This window comes from Lepus europaeus, unplaced genomic scaffold (assembly GCF_033115175.1).
Source record: "Lepus europaeus isolate LE1 unplaced genomic scaffold, mLepTim1.pri SCAFFOLD_281, whole genome shotgun sequence".
NCBI classification, from domain to species: Eukaryota; Metazoa; Chordata; class Mammalia; order Lagomorpha; family Leporidae; genus Lepus; species Lepus europaeus.
The window spans coordinates 95,923-118,098 of NW_026909160.1; the positions used below are offsets into that span (position 1 = coordinate 95,923).

Here is a 22,176-nt window from a genome sequence, read left to right on the forward strand (position 1 = left end):
AGTTAGTTACAACACAACCGGATATTTCTGGTTTCTTCCAGTCATATCCAGACAAAGTGGTTTGGTATGTGTATGCAATGGACCGTGAAAATCACAGTAAAACTAGTTTTGGAGAAAAGCAAAGTCTTTTCATTAGGCAAGTACATAAAATATCATCGAAAAAAAACAGACATATGATGTTTGTTTGCCGCAGTTCCTCTAGCTTTCTCCCTAGAAATAACGAATGTGTAGAGCAGGTGTCTCCATGTGGAACCAATTAGTGTTTCCAAGCAAAGAATTAAATGTTCCCTGATAAAAATCATTCAAACAATAAAGCCCATGGTTAATATCCGGAAAACACAAACACAGAGCCTGCAGCAATATGTGGGATTGAATTAGCAAAAATACAATCGGATATTTCTGGTTTCATCCAATCATATCCGTACAAGTTGGTGTGGAATTCGTATGCAATGGATCGAGAAAATCACAGTAAAAATGGTTTTGGATAAAAGTAAAGTCTTTTTATTAGGCAAGTGCATAAAATGTCATCTAGACAAACAGAAATATCATGTTTGTTTGCCACAGTTCCTCTAGCTTTCTCCATAGAAAATACAATTGTGCAGAGCTGGTGTCTCCATGTGGAACCAATTAGTGTTTCCAAGCAAAAAATTAAATGTTCCCAGAAAAGAAAATTCAAAACAATAAAGTCCGTGGATAATATCAGGAATACACAAAGACAGAGGCTGTAGCAATATTTCGGATTGAGTTAGCAAAAACACAACCGGATATTTCCGGTTTCATCCAGTCATATCCGGACAAAGTGTTGTGGAATTTGTATGCAGTGGACCGAAAAAATCACAGTACAAATGGTTTTGGAGAAAAGCAAAGTTTTTTCGTTAGGCAAGTGCATAAAATGTCATCTAGACAAACAGAAATATCATGTTTGTTTGCCACAGATCCTCTAGCTTTCTCCCCAGAAAATACGAATGTGCAGAACTGGTGTCCCCAGGATGAACCAATTAGTGTTTCTACGGTACAAAATGAAATCCTCCATGATAAAAACATTCAAAACAATAAACTCCAATTATAATTTCCAGAAAACACAAACACAGAAGCTTTCACAATATTTCAGATTGAGTAAGCCAAAACACAACCGGATATTTCTGGTTTCATCCAGTCATATCTGGACAAAGTGGTTTTGAATTCTTATGCAATGGACCGAGAAAATCATAGCAAAAATGGTTTTGGAGAAAAACAAAGCCTTTTCATTAGGCAAGTGGATAAAATGTCAGCTAAACAAACAGAAATATCATGTTTGTTTGTCAGTTCCCCTACCTTTCTTCCTAGAACATACGAATATGTAGAGCTGGTGTCTCCATGTGGAACCAATTACTGCATCGAAGCTCAAAATAAAATGTTCCCCGATAAAAAACAGTCAATACAATAAAGTCCATTGATAATATCCAGAAAAAAGAAACACAGAGGCTGTAGCAATATCTGGGATTGAGTTAGACAAAACACTACTGGATATTTCCGGTTTCATCGAGTGATATCCGGTCAAACTTCTGTGGAATTCGTATGCAATGGACTGAGAAAATCACAGTAAAAATGGTTTTGGAGAACAGCAAAGTCTTTCCATTAGGCATATAGATAAAATATCATCGATACATACAGAAATATCATGTTTGTTTACAGCAGTTCCTCTAGCTATCTCCCTAGAAATTAGGAATGTGTAGAGCTGGTGTCTCCATGTGGAAGCAATTATTGTTTGAAAGCAAATAATTAAATGTTCCCTGATAAAAAAAAAACAATCAAAACTATAAAATCCATGGATAATATCAGGAAAACAAAAACGCAGAGGCTGTAGAAATATCAGTGTTTGAGTTAGCCAAAACTAAACCGGATATTTCCGGTTTCATCCAGTCATATCTGGACAAACTGCTGTGGAATTCGTATGCAATGGACCGAGAAAATCACAGTAAAAATGGTTTTGGAGAAAAGCAAAGTCTTTTCGTTAGGCAAGTGCATAAAATGTCATCTCTAGAAACAAAAATATCATGTTTGTTTGCCGCAGTTCCTTGAGCTTTCTCCCTAGAAAATGCAAATATATGGAGCTGGTGTCTCCATGTGGAACCAATTAGTGTTTCCAAGCTCAAAATAAAATGTTCCCTGATAAAAAACATTCAAAACAATAAAGTCCGTGGATAATATCAGGAATACACAAAAACAGAGGCTGTAGCAATATCTGGGGTTGAGTTAGCCAAAACAAACCGGATATTTCCGGTTTCATCCAGTCATATCCGCACAAACTGGTGTGGAATTCGTATGCAATGGACCGAGAAAATCACAGTAAAAAAGGTTTTGGTGGAAAGCAAAGTCTTTTTTATGCAAGTGCTTAAATGTCATCTACACAAACATAAATATCATGTTTGCCGCAGTTCCTCTAGCTTTCTCCCCAGAAAATACGAATGTGTAGAGCTGGTGACCCAGGATGAACCAATTAGTGTTTCAACGGTAAAAAATGAAATGTTCCCTGATAAAAACTTTCAAAACCAAAAAGTCCATCGATAATATTCAGAAAACACAAACACAGAGGCTTTCACAATATTTCGGATTGAGTTAGCCAAAACACAACCGGATATTTCCGGTTTAATCCAGTCATATCCGGACAAACTGGTGTGGAATTCGTATGCAATGGACCGAGAAAATCACAGTAAAAATGGTTTTGGAGAAAAGCAAAGTCTTCTCGTTAGGCAAGTGCAGAAAATGTCATCTATACAAACAGAAATATCAGGTATGTTTGCCGCAGTTCCTCTAGCTTTCACCCTAGAAAATATGAATTTGTAGAACTGGTGTCCCCATGATGAACCAATTAGCGTTTCCAAGCTGAAAATAAAATGTTCCCTGATAAAAACATTCAAAACAATAAAGTCCATCGTTAATATCCGGAAAACACAAACACAGAGGCTTTCACAATATTTCGATTGAGTTAGCCAAAACACAACCGGATATTTCTGGTTTCATCCAGTCATATCCAGACAAAGTGGTGTGGAATTCGTATGCAATGGACTGAGAAAATCAGAGTACAAAGGGTTTTGGAGAAAAGCAAAGTCTTTTCGTTAGGCAACTGCATAAAATGTCATCTATACAATCAGATATATCATGTTTGTTTGCTGCATTTCCTCTAGCTTTCTCTCTAGAAAATATGAATGTGTAGAGCTGGTGTCCCCAGGGTGAACCAATTAGTGTTTCTACGGTACAAAATGAAATGCTCCCTGAAAAAAACATTCAAAACAATACAGTTCATTGATAATATCCAGAAAGCAGAAACACAGAAGTTTTCGCAATATTTAGGATTGAGTTAGCCAAAACACAACCGGATATTTCTGATTTCTTCCAGTAATATACGGACAAAGTGGTGTTGAATTCTTATGCAATGGATTGAGAAAATCACAGTAAAAATGGTTTTGGAGAAAAGCAAAGTGTTTTCGTTAGGCAAGTGCATAAAATGTCAGCTATACAAACAGAAATATCATGTTTGTCAGTTGCTCTATATTTCTCCCTAGAAATACGAAAATGTAGAGCTGGTCTCTCCATGTGGAACCAATTACTGTATCTAAGCTCAAAATAAAATGTTCCCTGGTAAAAAAACATTCAAAACAATAAAGTCCATTGATAATATCCAAAAATCACAAACACAGAGGCTGTAGCAATACTTCGGATTGAGTTAGACAAAACACAACCGGATATTTCTGGTTTCATCCAGTCATATCTGGACAAACTGCCGTAGAATTCGTATGTAATCGACTGAGAAAATCACAGTAAAATGGTTTTGGAGAAAAGCAAAGTCTTTTAGTTAGGCAAGTGCATAAAATGTCATCTATACAAACAGAAATATCATGTTGTTTGCCACACTTCCTCGAGCTTTCTCCCTAGAAAATGCAAATATGTAGAGCTAGTGTCTCCATGTGGAACCAATTAGTGTTTCCAAGCTGAAAATTAAATGTTCCCTGATAGAAAACATTCAAAACAATAAAGTCCGTGGATAATATCAGGAATACGCAAACACAGAGGCTGTAGCAATATCTGGGATTGAGTTAGCCAAAACACAACCGGATATTTCCGGTCTCATCCTGTCTTATCCGGACAAAGTGTTGTGGAATTCGTATGCACTGGACCAAGAAAATCAGAGTAAAAGTGGTTTTGGAGAAAAGCAAAGGCATTTCGTTAGGCAAGTGTATAAAATGTCATCTATACAAACAGAAATATGATGTTTGTTTGCCGCAGTTCCTCTAGATTTCTCTGTTGAAAATACGAATGTGTAGAGCTGGTGTCTCCATGCTGAAACATTTATTGTTTCAACGGTACAAAATTAAATGTTCCCTGATAAAAAACATTCAAAACAATAGTGTCTGTGGAAAATATCAGGAATGCACAAACACAGATGCTGTAGCAATATTTTGGATTGAGTTAGCCAAAACACAACTGGATATTTCCGGTTTCATCCTGTCTTATCCGGACAAAGTGGTGTAGAATTCATATGCAATGGACCGAGAAACTCACAGTAAAAATGGTTTTGGAGAATAGCAAAGTCTTTTCGTTAGGCAAGTAGATAAAATTTCATCGATAAAAACAGAAATATCATGTTTGTTTACCGCAGTTCCTCTAGCTATCTCCCTAGAAATAATGAATGTGTATAGCTGGTGTCTCCATGTGGAACCAATTAGTGTTTCCAAGCAAAAAATTAAATGTTCCCTGATAAAAAACATTCAAAACAATAAAGTCCATGGGTAATATCCGGAAAACACAAACACAGATGCTGCAGCAATATTTCGGATTGAGTTAGCCAAAACACAACCCGATAATTCTGGTTTCATCCAGTCATATCAGGACAAAGTGGTTTTGAATTCTTATGCAATGAATCGAGAAAATCACAGTAGAAATGGTTTTGGAGAAAAGCAAAGTCTTTGCATTAGGTAAGTGCATAAAATGTCAGCTATACAAACAGAAATATCATGTTTGTTTGTCAGCTCCTCTACCTTTCTTCCTAGAAAATACGAATATGTAGAGCTGGTGTCTCCATGTGGAACCAGTTACGGTATCCAAGCTCAAAATAAAATGTTCCCCATTAAAAAACCTTCAAAACAATAAAATGCATTGATAATATTCAGAAAAAACAAACACAGAGGTTGTTAGCAATATCTGGGATTCAGTTATCCACACCAAACCGGATATTTCCGGTTTCATCCAGTAATATCCGGAGAAACTCCTGTGGAAATCCTATGCAATGGACCGAGAAAATCACAGTAAAAAAGGTTCTGTAGAAAAGCAAAGTCTTTTCGTTAGGCAACTGCATAAAATGTCATCTATACAAACAGAAATATCATTTTGTTTGCCGCAGTTCCTCGAGCTTTCTCCGTAGAAAATACAAATATGTAGAGCTAGTGTCTCCATGCGGAACCAATTAGTGTTTCCAAGTGCAAAATTAAATGTTCCCTGATAAAAAACATTCAAAACAATAAAGTCCGTGGATAATATCAGGTATACACAAACACAGAGGCTATAGCAATATCTGGGATTGAGTTTGCCAAAACACAACCGGATATTTCTGGTTTCATCCAGTCATATCCCGACAAAGTGGTGTGGAATTGGTATGCAATGGTCTGAGAAAATCAGAATAAAAATGATTTTGGAGAAAAGCAAAGTCTTTTCATTAGGCAAGTGCATAAAATGTCATATGTACAAATAGAAATATCAAGTTTGTTTGCCGCAGTTCCTCTAGCTTTCTAACTAGGAAATAGGAATCTGTAGATATGCTGTCCCCATGATGAACCACTTAGTTTTTCCAAGCTCAAAATAAAATGTTCCCTGATAAAAACTTTCAAAACAATAAAGTTCATCGATAATATCCAGAAAAAACAAACAGAGAGGTTTTCAAAATATTTCGGATTGAGTTAGCCTAAACACAACCCGATATTTCTGGTATCATCCAGTCATATCCGGATAAACTGGTGTGGAATTCCTATGCAATGGACTGAGAAAATCATAGTAAAAATGGTTTTGGAGAAAAACAAAGTCTTTTTGTTAGGCAACTGCATAAAATGTCATCTATTAAACAGAAATATCATGTTTGTTTGCCGCAGTTCCTCTAGCTTTCTACCTAGAAAATAATAATATGTAGAGCTGGTGTCTCCGTGTGGAACCAATTAATGTATCCAAGCTCAAAATAAATTGTTTCCCGATAAAAAACATTCAAAACAATAAAGTCCATTCGTAATATCCAGAAAAGACAAACACAGATGCTTTCACAATATGACGGATTGATTTAGCCAAATAACAACCGGCTATTTCTGGTTTCATCCAGTCACATCCGGACAAACTAGTGTGGAAATCGTATGCAATGGACTGAGAAAATCAGAGTAAAAACGGTTTTGGAGAAAAGCAAGGTCTTTTCGTTAGGCAACTGCATAAAATGTCATCTATACATAGAAATACCATGTTTGTTTGCCGCAGTTCCTCTAGCTTTCTCCCTAGAAAATACAAATGTGTAGAGCTGGTGTCTGCATGTGGAACCAATTAGAGTTTCGCAGCACAAAATTAAATGTTTCCTGATAAAAAATATTCAAAACAATAAAGTCCATTGATAATATCCAGAAAACACAAATACAGAGGCTGTAGCAATATTTTGGATTGAGTTAGCCAAAAAAGAATAGGATATTTCTGGTTTCATTCAGTCATATCCGGACAAAGTGATGTGGAATTCGAATGCAAAGGACCGAGAAAATCACAGTAAAAATGGTTTTGGAGAAAAGCAAAATCTTTTCGTTAGGCAAGTGTATGAAATGTCATCTACACAAACATAAATATCATGTGTGCCACAGTACCTCTAACTTACTCCCTAGAAAATACGAATGTGTAGAGCTGGTATCCCATGATGAACCACTTACTGTTTCTTCGGTAGAAAAATAAATGTTCCCTGATAAAAATATTCAAAACAATAAAGTGCATTGATAATATCCAGAAAACACAAACACAGAGGCTTTCACAATATTTTGGATTGAGTTAGCCAAAACACAGCCAGATATTTCTGGTTTCATCCAGTCATATCTGGACAAACTGGTGTGGAATTCGTATGCAATGGACCGAGAAAATCACCGTAAAAATGGTTTTGGAAAAAGGCAAGTGCATAAAATGTCATCTAGACAAACAGACATATCCTGTTTGTTTGCCGCAGTTCCTCTAGCTTTCTCCCTAGAAAATATGAATGTGTAGAGCTGGTGTCCCGATGATGAACCAATTAGTGTTTCCAAGCACAAAATGAAATGTTCCCTGATAAAAAACATTCAAAACCATAAAGTCCATCGATAATATTCAGAAAACACAAACACAGAGGCTTTCACAATGTTTCGGATTGAGTAAGCCAAAACACAACCGGATATTTCTGGTTTCATCCAGTCATATCCAGACAAAGTGGTTTGGAATTCATATGCAATGGACCAAGAAAATCAGAGTAAAAATCGTTTTGGAGAAAAGCAAAGTCTTTTCATTAGGCAAGTGCATAAAATGTCATCGATACAAACAGTAATATCACGTTTGTTTGCCGCAGTTCCTCTAGCTTTCTCCCTAGAAAACATGAATGTGTAGAGCTGGTGTCCCCATGATGAACCAATTAGTGTTTCCAAGCTGAAAATAAAATGTTCCCTGATAAAAAACATTCAAAACAATAAAGTCCATGGATAATATCCAGAAAACACAAACAGAGAGGTTTTCAAAATATTTCGGATTGAGTAGCCAAGACACAACCGGATATTTCTGGTTTCATCCAGTCATATCCGCACAAAGTGGTGTGCAATTTGTATCCAATGGACTGAGAAAATCAGAGTACAAATGGTTTTGGAGAAAAGCAAAGTCTTTTCTTTAGGCAAGTGCATAAAATGTCATCGATACAAACAGAAATATCATGTTTGTTTGCCGCAGTTCCTCTAGCTTTCTCCGTAGAAATATGAATGTTTAGAGCTGGTGTACCCATGATGGACCAATTAGTGTTTCAACGGTACAAAATGAAATGTTCCCTGATAAAAACATTCAAAACAATAAACTCCATTGATAATATCCAGAAAACACAAACACAGAAGCTTTCACAATATTTCGGATTGAGTTAGCGAAAACACAACTGGATATTTCTGGTATCATCCAGTCATATCCGGACAAACTGGTGTGGAATTCGTATGCAATGGACCGAGAAAATCACAGTAAAAATGGTTTTTGAGAAAAGCAAAGTCTTTTCATTAGGCAAGTGCATAAAATGTTATCCATACAAACAGAAATATCAGGTTTGTTTGCCGCAGTTCCTCTAGCTTTCTCCCTAGTAGTATGAATGTTTAGAGCTGGTGTACCCATGATGGACCAGTTAGTATTTCAACAGTACAAAATTAAATGTTCCCTGATAAAATGTTTCCCTGAGAAAATCGCAGTAAAATGTTTTGGAGAAAACAAAGACTTTTCGTTAGGCAAGTGCTTAAAATGTCATCAATTCAAACAGAAATGTCATGTTTCTTTGCCACAGTTCCTCTAGCTTTCTCCCTAGAAAATACGAATGTGTAGAGCTGGTGTCTCCATGTGGAGTCAACTAGTGTTTCCCAGCAGAAAATTAAATGTTCCCCAATAAAAAACATTCAAAACAATAAAGTCCATCGATAATATCCACAAAACACAAACACAGAGGCTGTAGCAATATCTGGGATTGAGTTAGCCAAAACACAACCGGATATTTCTCGTGTCATCCATTCATCTCTGGAAAAAATGGTTTGTAATCGTATGCATTGGACCAAGAAAATCACAGTAAAAATGGGTTTGGAGAGAAGCAAAGTCTTTTCCTTCGTCCAGTACATAAAATGCCATGTATACAAACACAAATATCATCTTTGTTTGCCGCAGATCCTCTGGTGTTCTCCCTAGAAAATATGAAAGTGTAGAGGTGGTGCCTCCACGTGGAGTCAACTAGTGTTTCCCAGCACAAAACTAAATGTTCTCTGATAAAAAACATTCAAAATAATAAAGTCTGTCGATAATATCTGGAAAACATTAACACAGAGCCTGTGGCCATATCTGGGATATAGTTAGCGAAAACAAAACCGGATATTTCTGCTTTCATCCAGGCATATCTGGAGAAAGTGGTGTGGAATGCAATGGACCAAGAGAATCACATTAAAAATGGTTTTGGAATAAAGCAAAGTCTTTGAGTTTGACAAGTGCATAAAATGTCATCTATACAAACAGAAATATCATGTTTTCTGCAGCTCCTCCAGCTTTCGCCCTAGAAAATACGAATGTGTAGAGCTGGTGTCTCCATGTAGAACCAATTAGTGTTTCCCAGCAAAAAATTTAATGTTCCCTGGTAAAAAAAACCATCAGAACAATAAAGTACATCGATAATATCCAGAAAACACAAACACAGAGGCTTTCAGAATATTTCAGATGGAGCTAGCCAAAACACAACCGGATATATCTCGTTAATCTAATAATATCCGGACAAAGTGTTGTGGAATTCGTATGCAATGGACTGAGAAAATCAGAGTACAAATGGTTTTCGAGAAAAGCAAAGTCTTTTCTTTAGGCAAGTGTATAAATTGTCATCTATTCAAACAGAAATGTCATGATTTTTTGCCACAGTTCTTCTAGCTTTCACCCTAGAAAATATGAATGTGTAGAGCTGGTGTCTCCATGATGAACCAATTAGTGTTTCTACGGTACAAAATGAAATGTTCCCTGATAAAAATATTCAAAACAATAAAGTCCGTTGATAATATCCGGAAAACACAAACACAAAGGCTTTCACAATATTTCAGATTGAGTTAGCCAAAACACAACCGGATATTTCTGGTTTCATCCAGTCATAGGCGGACAAAGTTGTGTGGAATTCGTATGCAATGGACCGGATTGAGAAAGTCACAGTAAAAATGGTTTTGGAGAACAGCAAATTATTTTCGTTAGGCAAGTGTATAAAATGTCATCTATACAAACAGAAATGTCAGGTTTGTTTCCCGCAGTTCCTCTAGCTTTCTCCCTAGAAAATACAAATGTGTAGAGCTGGTGTCTGCATGTGGAACCAATTAGAGTTTCCCAGCACAAAATTAAATGTTTCCTGATAAAAAACATTCAAAACAATAAAGTTCATTGATAATATCCTGAAAGCACAACCACAGAGGCTGTAGCAATATCTGGGATTGAGTTAGCCAAAACATAACTGGATATCTCTGGTTTCATATAGTCATACCGGGACAAACTGGTGTGGAATTCGTATGCAATGCCATGAGAAAATCGCAGTAAAATGTTTTGGAGTAAAGCAAAGTCTTTTCGTTAGGCAAGTGCATAAAATGTTATCTATACAAACAGAAATGTCATGTTTATTTGATGCAGTTCCTCTAGCTTTCTCCTTAGAAAATACAAATGTGTAGAGCTGGTGTCTCCATGTGGAACCAATTAGTGTTTCTACGGTTCAAAATTAAATGTTCCCTTATAAAAAACATTCAAAACAATAAAGTCATTTGATAATATCTGGGAAACACAATCAAAGAGGTTGTAACAATATTTGGGTTTGAGATAGCCAAAACACAACCGGATATTTGTGGTATAATAAAGTCATACGGGACAAACTGGTGTGGAATTCGTATGCAATGGATCGAGTTAATCACAGTAAAAATGGTTTTGGAGAAAAGCAAATCTTCTCATTAGGCAAGTGTATAAAATGTCATCTATATAAACAGAAATATCATGATTATTTGCCTCAGTTCGTGTAGATTTCTCACTAGAAAATTAGAATGTGTAGAGCCGGTGTCTCCATGTGGAGTAAACTACTGTTTCGCAGCACAAAATTAAATGTTCCCTGATAAAAAAACATTCAAAACAATAAAGCTTGTCGATAATATCCAGAAAATATTATCACAGTGTCTGTAGCAATATCTGGGATTGAGTTAGCCAAAACACAACCGGATATTTCTGGTTTCATCCAGGCATATCTGTACAAATTGTTGTGGAGTTCATATGCAATGGACCAAGAAAATCACAGTAAAAACAGTTTTGGAGAAAAGCAAAGTCTTTTCCTTGGGCTAGTGCATAAAATTTCATCTATACAAACTGAAATGTCATGTTTCTTTGCCGCAGTTCCTCTAGCTTCCTCCCTAGAAAATACGAATGTGTAGAGCTGGTGTCTCCATGTGAAAACAATTAGTGTTTCCAAGCACAAAATTAAATGTTCCCTGATAAAAAAACATTTAAAACAATAAAGTCCATCGATAATATCAGGAATACACCAACAAAGAGGCTGTCGCAACATATGGGATTGAGTTAGCCAAAACACAACTGGATATTTCTGGTTTCATCCAGTCGTATCCTGACAAAGTTTTGTGAAATTCGTATACAATGGACACAGACAATCATAGTAAAAATGGTTTTGGAGAAAAGCAAAGTCTTTTCATTAGGCAAGTGCATAAAATGTCATCTATACAAAGAGAAAGATCATGTTTGTTTGGACAGTTCCTCTAGCTTTCTCCCTAGAAAACACGATTGTGTAGAGCTGTTGTCTCCATGTGGAACCAATTATTGTTTTAAGCAAAAAATTAAATGTTCACTGATAAAAAAACATTCAAAACGATAAAGACCATAGATAATATCCAGAAAACACAAACACAGAGGCTATCAGAATATCTGGGATTGAGTTAGACAAAACACAACTGAATATTTCCGGTTTCATCCAAGCATATCCGGAGAAACTGATGTGGAATTCATATGCAACAGACTGGGAACATCACAATAAAAATGGGTTTGGAGAAAAGCGAGTCTTTTCATTAGGCAAGTGCATAAAATGTCACCTATACAAACACAAATATCATATTTATTTGCCGCTGTTCCTCTAGCTTTCTCCTTGGAAAATACGAATGTGTAGAGCTGGTGTCTCCATGTGGAACCAATTACTGTATCCAAGCCCAAAATTAAATTTTCCCTGATAAAAACAGTCAAAACCATAAAGTCGATTGATAATATCCAGAAAACACAAACACAGGAGCTTTCGCAATATCTGGGATTGGGTTAGCCAAAAAAAACCAGATATTTCCGGTTTCATCCAGTCATATCCGGACAAACTGGTGTGCAATTCATATGCAATGGGCCGAGAAAATCACAGTGAAAAAGGTTTTGGAAAAAAGCAGTCTTTTCGTTAGGCAAGTGCATAAAATGTCATCGATACAAACAGAAATGTCATGTTTGTTTGCCGCAGTTCCTCTAACTTTCTCCTAGAAAATACGAATGTGTAGAGCTGGTGTCTCCATGTGGAACCAATTAGTGTTTCTACGGTACATAATTAAATGTTCCCTGATAAAAACATTCAAAACTATAAAGTCCTTCGATAATATCCAGAAAACACAAACACAGAGACTGTCGCAATATCTGGGATTGAGTTAGCCAAAACACAACCGGATATTTCTGGTTTCATCCACACATATGTGGACAAAATGGCTTAGATTCGTATGCAATGGACTGAGAAAATCACAGTAAAAATGGTTTTGGAGAAAAGCAAAGTCTTTTCGTTAGGCAAATGCATAAAATGTCATCTATACAAACAGAAATATCACATTTGTTCGCCGAAGTTCCTCTTGCTATCTCCCTAAAAAATACGAATGTGTAGAGCTGGTGTCTCCATGTGGAACCAATTAGAGTTTCACAGCACAAAATTAAATGTTCCATGATAAAAACATTCAAAACAATAAAGTCCATCGATAATATCCAGAAAACACAAACACAGAGGCTTTTGCAATATCTGGGATTGAGTTAGCCAAAACTGAACCGCATATTTTTGGTTTCATCCACTCATATCTGGACAAAGTGGTGTGGAATTCGTATGCAATGGACTGGGAAAATCACAGTAAAAATGGTTTTGGAGAAAAGCAAAGTCTTTTCTTTAGGCAAGTGCATAAAATGTCATGTAAACAAACAGAAATACAGTGTTTGTTTGCCGCAGTTCCTCTTGCTTTCTCCCTAGAAAATATGAATGTGTAGAGCTTGTGTCCCCATGTAGAACGAGTTAGTGTTTCATAGCACACAATTAAATGTTCCCTGATTAAAAAAAAACCTTTCAAAACAAAAAAGTCCATCGATTATTTCTAGAAAACACAAACACAGAGGCTGTCGCAATATCTGCGATTGGGTTAGCCAAAGCAAAACCGTATATTTCTGGTTTCATCCAGGCATATCCGGACAAGGTGGTGTGGAATTCCTATGCAATAGACCGAGAAAATCACAGTGAAAATGGTTTTGGAAGAAAGCAAATCTTTTTGTTAGGAAGTGCATAAAATATCATGTATACAATCAGAAATATCATGTTTGTTTCCCATGGTTCCTCTAGCATTCTCCTAGAAAATATGAATGTGTAGAGCTGGTGTCTCCACGTGGAACCAATTAGAGTTTCCCAGTACAAAATAAAATATTCCCTGATAAAAATCATTTAAAACAATAAAGTGCATCGATAATATCCAGAAAACACAAACACAGAGGTGGTAGCAAGATCTGGGATTGAGTGAGCCATAACACAAGAGGATATTTCTGGTTTCATCCAGGCATATCTGGACAAAGTGCTGTGGAACTGGTATGCAATGTATTCAGATAATCACAGTCAAACTGGTTTTGGAAACTAGCAAAGTATTTTCTTAGGCAAGTGCATAAAATGTCATCTACACAAACACAAATATTATGTTTCCTTGCAGCAATTGCTGTAGTTTTCTGCCTAGACAGCACGAATGTGTTGAGTTTGTGTCTCCATGTGGAGCTAATTAGTGTTTCCCAGCTCCAAAGAAAATATTCCCTGCTTAAATTCATTCAAAACCATAAAGTCCATTGATAATATCAAAAAACACAAAGCAGAGCCTGTAACAAGATCTGGGATTGAGTTTGCCATAACACAAGATGATATTTCCTGTTTCATCCAGTCATTTCCAGACAAAGTGTTGTGGAACTGGTATGCAGTGGACTCAGAAAATCACCGTCAAACTGGTTTTGGAGAAAAGCAAACTCTTTTTCTTAGCCATGTGTATAAAAATCATGTTTGCAAATATAAATATCCTGTTTGTTTGCAACGATTGCTCTCGCTTTCTGCATAGAAAATACAAATGTGATCATGTTTGGCCTGCATATGGAAGCACTTAGTATTTCCAGCACAAAACAAAATTTCCTCTACTGAAATTCATTCTAAAATGTAAAGTCCATTGATAAGATCCAGAAAACACAAACACAGGGGTTGTAGCAAGATCTGGGATTGAGTTAGCCATAACACAAGAGGATATTTCAGTTTTTCCTGGCATATCCGGACAAAGTGCTGTGGAACTGGTATGCAATGTATTCAGATTATCACAGTCAAACTGGTTTTGGAAACTAGCAAAGTATTTTCTTAGGCAAGTGCATAAAATGTCATCTACACAAACACAAATATTATGTTTCCTTGCAGCAATTGCTGTAGTTTTCTGCCTAGACAGCACGAATGTGTTGAGTTTGTGTCTCCATGTGGAGCTAATTAGTGTTTCCCAGCTCCAAAGAAAATATTCCCTGCTTAAATTCATTCAAAACCATAAAGTCCATTGATAATATCAAAAAACACAAAGCAGAGCCTGTAACAAGATCTGGGATTGAGTTTGCCATAACACAAGATGATATTTCCTGTTTCATCCAGTCATTTCCAGACAAAGTGTTGTGGAACTGGTATGCAGTGGACTCAGAAAATCACCTTCAAACTGGTTTTGGAGAAAAGCAAACTCTTTTTCTTAGCCATGTGTATAAAAATCATGTTTGCAAATATAAATATCCTGTTTGTTTGCAACGATTGCTCTCGCTTTCTGCATAGAAAATACAAATGTGATCATGTTTGGCCTGCATATGGAAGCACTTAGTATTTCCAGCACAAAACAAAATTTCCTCTACTGAAATTCATTCTAAAATGTAAAGTCCATTGATAAGATCCAGAAAACACAAACACAGGGGTTGTAGCAAGATCTGGGATTGAGTTAGCCATAACACAAGAGGATATTTCAGTTTTTCCTGGCATATCCGGACAAAGTGCTGTGGAACTGGTATGCAATGTATTCAGATAATCACAGTCAAACTGGTTTTGGAAACTAGCAAAGTATTTTCTTAGGCAAGTGCATAAAATGTCATCTACACAAACACAAATATTATGTTTCCTTGCAGCAATTGCTGTAGTTTTCTGCCTAGACAGCACGAATGTGTTGAGTTTGTGTCTCCATGTGGAGCTAATTAGTGTTTCCCAGCTCCAAAGAAAATATTCCCTGCTTAAATTCATTCAAAACCATAAAGTCCATTGATAATATCAAAAAACACAAAGCAGAGCCTGTAACAAGATCTGGGATTGAGTTTGCCATAACACAAGATGATATTTCCTGTTTCATCCAGTCATTTCCAGACAAAGTGTTGTGGAACTGGTATGCAGTGGACTCAGAAAATCACCGTCAAACTGGTTTTGGAGAAAAGCAAACTCTTTTTCTTAGCCATGTGTATAAAAATCATGTTTGCAAATATAAATATCCTGTTTGTTTGCAACGATTGCTCTCGCTTTCTGCATAGAAAATACAAATGTGATCATGTTTGGCCTGCATATGGAAGCACTTAGTATTTCCAGCACAAAACAAAATTTCCTCTACTGAAATTCATTCTAAAATGTAAAGTCCATTGATAAGATCCAGAAAACACAAACACAGGGGTTGTAGCAAGATCTGGGATTGAGTTAGCCATAACACAAGAGGATATTTCAGTTTTTCCTGGCATATCCGGACAAAGTGCTGTGGAACTGGTATGCAATGTATTCAGATTATCACAGTCAAACTGGTTTTGGATAATAGCAAAGTATTTTCTTTGGCAAGTGCATAAAATGTCATCTACACAAATACAAATTTCTTGTTTCTTTGCAGCAATTGCTGTAATTTTCTGCCTAGACAGCACGAATGTGTTGAGTTTGTGTCTCCATGTGGAACTAATTAGTGTTTCCCAGCACCAAAGAAAATATTCCCTGCTTAAATTCATTCAAAACCATAAAGTCCATTGATAATATCAAAAAACACAAAGCAGAGCCTGTAGCAAGGTCTGGGATTGAGTTAGCCAGAACACAGAGCATATTTGTGGTTTCATCCTGTCATATCCGGACAAAGCGTTGTGGAACTGGTATGCAATGGACTCAGAAAATCACCCTCAAACTGGTTTTGGAGAAAAGCAAACTCTTTTTCTTGGCCAAGTGGATAAAAAGTCTTGTTTGCAAATACAAATATCCTGTTTGTTTGTAATGATAGCTCTAGCTTTCTGCGTAGAAAACACAAATGTGAGGCGGAACAAAAGAAAAGCAGTCTTTTCCATCCTAAATCATGGAGGTAATGTGCAGAGAAGAATATCCATATTTCAAGAACGAGGAAAGTGACTGGATAAAGGAAGCATGACTACCCACTCTAGGAGTCAACACAGAAATATTTGCCAAATCCTGAGTTCAGAATCTTGTTTTCCAGATGAATAAAAAGCACCTAAATGTCAAGGGAAATGTTCTTCCTGTGATAAGGAACCTTACACGGCCCAACTGCTACACTTGGCCTCCTGGGGGCCTTACGCCCCCGGCCCAGAGGCCAGCAGGCCATGGCCCGCCTCACTCCGCCATCTTCGCTCCACTTTTCTTTTGTTCCACCTCTCAGATTCGACAGAGATCCCCGTGGCATGCAGCTGTCAGGCTGACTTTCCCAGAAAGAAAGAAGCCACTGAGAAGCAATCTTCTGCTGCAGTTTTCCTAATTATAAAGAAATTATTTTACACACTGAAGGCTGATGTTTAGTTTGAAGCAGGTGCTTAGGTAGGGGTACTTGTCAGTTCTCTACCTGTTGTTCCAAACAAGAAGACTAAATATAAGGATGGGTGACTGCAGAGCTTGTCTTCCAGATCAGCTACTACCATGAGGAGCACAGTTAAGACCTCAGCAGTAAATTCCAAATCTGCATTTGAATTTGAAATGAAAAGAGATGCTAAAAGTGACACATATTTATATATTTGAATCCTGGCTCATCCTGTGACATAGATTTCCTGGATAAGATCAAAGGTCCAGTTTAGCTGTTAAAGAAGAGTGAGGACAAGATTTCAAGGTTCATTTTATGTGTGAATAAACCACCACAATTTCTTTTCAAATACACATTTTTACATGTGTAAATCCACATTTTTGGATAAAAAGAGGGATTTTTCTCTTAGAGAAGATAGTTGTTGACTTCTTTCTCAGAAGTCTGAACAGTTGAGTTTTTACAATGTGTTTTCATTGTTCTAAGGAAGGACCAGATTGTGCAGTGGCTAACCCTGTGAATGAATGCTTGGATTTAGTTGCAAGGATGCTGAAAGAAAGCAAAAGTTTTGTGTTCAGTATGAAACCTATTCACCTCTCTAGATGGGAGGCTGCTGTGTTATAAATTACTTAATTTTTTGTGGACTCTTAATAGCACATGAGACTGTTTTCTTGTTGCTATGGTTAGAATAAAAATGGCATAAGTGGTTTTTCAGTTCGGAAGATGTGATGGACCTTATAATATAACCTGCCTACAACTTTGGACATAGAGGAATGAAAAAATGAAAAAAAAAAGTATCCATATAGTTCCTTTCTCCCAAGAAAAAGAAACAAAGATATCTTATGTAGCACCACTGACATTATGGCATTTTGTATTCTATCCCACATTTTATATAAAAGCATAGATGACTCTTTTTCTTCAACGATGGGTACCTGGATGTGTGATTAGTTTTTCTGGGTGATAAGGGTAATGTTTGAAAAGACTGGGACTTGGGTGCCTTTCGCCAGTAGAAACTGAACTCAAAGAAAGGATCTCAGAAGCAATGTGCCCAAATTTGTGGTTGGGTCATTGTAGATTCAGAAGAAATTCAGGGTCTGAAAAATCTCAATAAAAATAGTTTCAATAAGAAATATGGATCTTCCTTTTTTTCCCCCTTAGCAGTTATCAGCAGTTGATGAACAGACTAAGGGAACGCAGTCCTTGCTTCCATGCCAACAGAAGACCATTGGATGAGTTCTTCCATCTGTACCTAAGAGTAAATTCTTTGCTTATGAGTCTTTGTGAGTAAAGAAGCATATTTGACTTTTTAGATGAAATTAAGAACAGGTAGTGTTAAATCCTCTCTGTTTTCTGAAATGTTTGCCCAGGGCCTTGCATGCTGTGATGTTGGGAACTTGGGGCAGATTTACTAAAATTTGAAAGTAATAGAAATGGCAAAAAAAAGAAAGAAAACCCAAATGTGAACATGTTTGGCCTGCATATGAAACCAATTAGCATTTCCAGCACGAAACAAAATTTAATCTACTGAATTTCATTCTAAAACTTAAAGTCCAATGATAATATCTAGAAAACACAAACACAGAGGCTGTAGCAAGATCTGGGATTCAGTTAGCCATAACACAAGAGGATATTTCTGGTTTCATCCAGGCATATCCAGACAAAGTGCTGTGCAACTGGTATGCAATGGACTCAGATAATCACAGTCAAACCGGTTTTGGAGAATAGCAAAGCATTTTCTTAGGCAAGTGCATACAATGTCATCTACACCAACACAAATATCATGTTTCTTTGCAGCAATTGCTGTAGTTTTCTGCCTAGACAGCACGAATGTGTTGAGTTTGTGTCTCCATGTGGAACTAATTAGTGCTTCCCAGCACCAAAATAAATATTCCCTGCTTAAATTCATTCAAAACCATAACGTCCATTGATAATATCAAAAAACACAAAGCAGAGCCTGTAGCAAAATCTGGGATTGAGTTAGCCATAACACAAGATGATATTTGTGGTTTCATCCAGTCATTTCCAGACAAAGTGCTGTGGAACTGGTATGCAATGGACTCAGAAAATCACCCTCAAACTGGTTTTGGAGAAAAGCAAACTCTTTTTCTTGGCCACGTGGATAAAAAGTCATGTTTGCAAATATAAATATCCTGTTTGTTTGCAATGATAGCTCTAGCTTTCTGCGTTGAAAACAAAAATGTGAACATGTTTTGCCTGCATATGACACCAATTAGCATTTGCAGCACAATACAAAGTTTCCTCCATTGAAATTCATTCTAAAATGTAAAGTCCATTGATAATATCCAGAAAACACAAACACAAAGGTTGTATTGCAAGTTCTGGGATTCAGTTAGCCATAACACAAGAGGATATTTCTGGTTTCATCCAGGCATATCCGAACAAAGTGCTGTGGAACTAGTATGCAATGGACTCAGATAATCACAGTCAAACTGGTTTTGGAGACAAGCAAAGTATTTTCTTAGGCAAGTGCATAAAATGTCATCTACACAAACAAAAATATTATGTTTGTTTGTAACAATTGCTGTAGTTTTCTGCCTAGACAGCACGAATGTGTTGAGTTTGTGTCTCCATGTGGAGCTAATTACTGCTTCCCAGCACCAAAATAAATATTCCCTGCTTAAATTCATTCGAAACCATAACGTCCATTGATAATATCAAAAAACACAAAGCAGAGCCGGTAGCAAGATCTGGGATTGAGTTAGCCATAACACAAGAGGATATTTCTGGTCTCATCCAGGCATATCCAGACAAAGTGCTGTGGAACTGGTATGCAATAGACTCAGATAATCACAGTCAAACTGGTTTTGGAGAATAGCAAAGTATTTTCTTAGGCAAGTACATAAAATGTCATCTACACCAACACAAATATCATGTTTCTTTGCAGCAATTGCTGTAGTTTTCTGCCTAGACAGCACGAATGTGTTGAGATTGTGTCTCCATGTGGAACTAATTAGTGCTTCCCAGCACCAAAATAAATTTTCCCTGCTTAAATTCATTCGAAACCATAACGTCCATTGATAATATCAAAAAACACAAAGCAGAGCCTGTAGCAAAATCTGGGATTGAGTTTGCCATAACACAAGATGATATTTCTGGTTTCATCCAGTCATTTCCAGACAAAGTGTTTTGGAACTGGTATGCAATGGACTCAGAAAATCACCGTCAAACTGGTTTTGGAGAAAAGCAAACTCTTTTTCTTGGCCAAGTGGATAAAAAGTCATGTTTATGAATATAAATATCCTGTTTGTTTGCAACGATAGCGCTAGCTTTCTGCATAGAAAACAAAAATGTGAACATGTTTTGCCTGCATATGAAACCAATTAGCATTTCCAGCACAAAACAAAATTTCCTCTACTGAAATTCATTCTAAAACGTAAAGTCCATAGATAATATCCAGAAAACACAAACACAAAGTTTGTATTGCAAGTTCTGGGATTCAGTTAGCCATAACACAAGAGGATATTTCTGGTTTATCCAGGCATACCGGAACAAAGTGCTGTGGAACTAGTATGCAATGGAATCAGATAATCACAGTCAAACTGGTTTTGGAGAATAGCAAAGTATTTTCTTAGGCAAGTGCATAAAATGTCATCTACACAAACAAAAATATTATGTTTGTTTGCAACAATTGCTGTAGTTTTCTGCCTAGAGAGCACGAATGTGTTGAGATTGTGTCTCCATGTGGAGCTAATTAGTGCTTCCCAGCACCAAAGAAAATATTCCCTGCTTAAATTCATTCAAAACCATAACGTCCATTGATAATATCAAAAAACACAAAGCAGAGCCTGTAGCAAGATCTGGGATTGAGTTAGCCATAACACAAGAGGATATTTCTGGTCTCATCCAGGCATATCCAGACAAAGTGCTGTAAAACTGGTATGCAATGGACTCAGAAAATCACCGTCAAACTGGTTTTGGAGAATAGCAAAGTATTTTCTTAGGCAAGTACATAAAATGTCATCTACACCAACACAAATATCATGTTTCTTTGCAGCAATTGCTGTAGTTTTCTGCCTAGACAGCACGAATGTGTTGAGATTGTGTCTCCATGTGGAACTAATTAGTGCTTCCCAGCACCAAAATAAATATTCCCTGCTTAAATTCATTCAAACCATAACGTCCATTGATAATATCAAAAAACACAAAGCAGAGCCTGTAGCAAGATCTGGGATTGATTTAGCCATAACACAAGATGATATTTCTGGTTTCATCCAGTCATTTCCAGACAAAGTGTTTTGGAACTGGTATGCAATGGACTCAGAAAATCACCGTCAAACTGGTTTTGGAGAAAAGCAAACTCTTTTTCTTGGCCAAGTGGATAAAAAGTCATGTTTATGAATATAAATATCCTGTTTGTTTGCAATGATAGCGCTAGCTTTCTGCATAGAAAACACAAATGTGAACATGTTTTGCCTGCATATGAAACCAATTAGCATTTCCAGCACAAAACAAAATTTCCTCTACTGAAATTCATTCTAAAACGTAAAGTCCATAGATAATATCCAGAAAACACAAACACAAAGGTTGTACCAAGATCGGGGTTTCAGTTAGCCATAACACAAGAGGATGTTTCTGGTTTCATCCAGGCATATCCGGACAAAGTGCTGTGGAACTGGTATGCAATGGACTCAGAAAATCACCCTCAAACTGGTTTTGTAGAAAAGCAAACTCTTTTTCTTGGCCAAGTGGATAAATAGTCATGTTTGCAAATACAAATATCCTGTTTGTTTGCAATGATAGCTCTAGCTTACTTTGTAGAAAACACAAATGTGAACATGTTTGGCCTGCATATGAAACCAATAGGCATTTCCAGCTAAAACAAAATTTCCTCTACTGAAATTCATTCTAAAACGTAAAGTCCATTGATAATATCCAGAAAACACAAACACAAAGGTTGTAGCAAGATCTGGGATTCTGTTAGCCATAACACAAGAGGATATTTCTGGTTTCATCCAGACATATCCACACAAAGTGCTGTAAAACTGGTATGCAATGGACTCAGATAATCACAGTCAAACTGGTTTTGGAGAATAGCAAAGTATTTTCGTTGGCAAGTGCATAAAATGTCATCTACACAAACAAAAATATTATGTTTGTTTGCAACAATTGCTGTAGTTTTCTGCCTAGACAGCACGAATGTGTTGAGTTTGTGTCTCCATGTGGAGCTAATTAGTGCTTCCCAGCACCAAAGAAAATATTCCCTGCTTAAATTCATTCAAAACCATAAAGTCCATTGATAATATCAAAAAACACAAAGCAGAGCCTGTAGCAAGATCTGGGATTGAGTTAGCCATAACACAAGAGGATATTT

The 22,176-nt window shown here is 36.8% G+C and overlaps 1 protein-coding gene across 1 annotated transcript in view; it reads right to left on the bottom strand.

Moving 5' to 3' along the window:
• LOC133754709 (syntenin-1-like) overlaps positions 1-16,678 on the bottom strand; it is a 35,345-nt gene extending 18,667 nt beyond the window's left edge. The window contains exon 1 of the mRNA XM_062185141.1: positions 16,671-16,678. Within this exon, the coding sequence (XP_062041125.1) occupies positions 16,671-16,678 (8 nt within the window). The remainder of the gene's footprint in view (positions 1-16,670) is intronic.
• Positions 16,679-22,176: the final 5,498 nt, after the last annotated feature.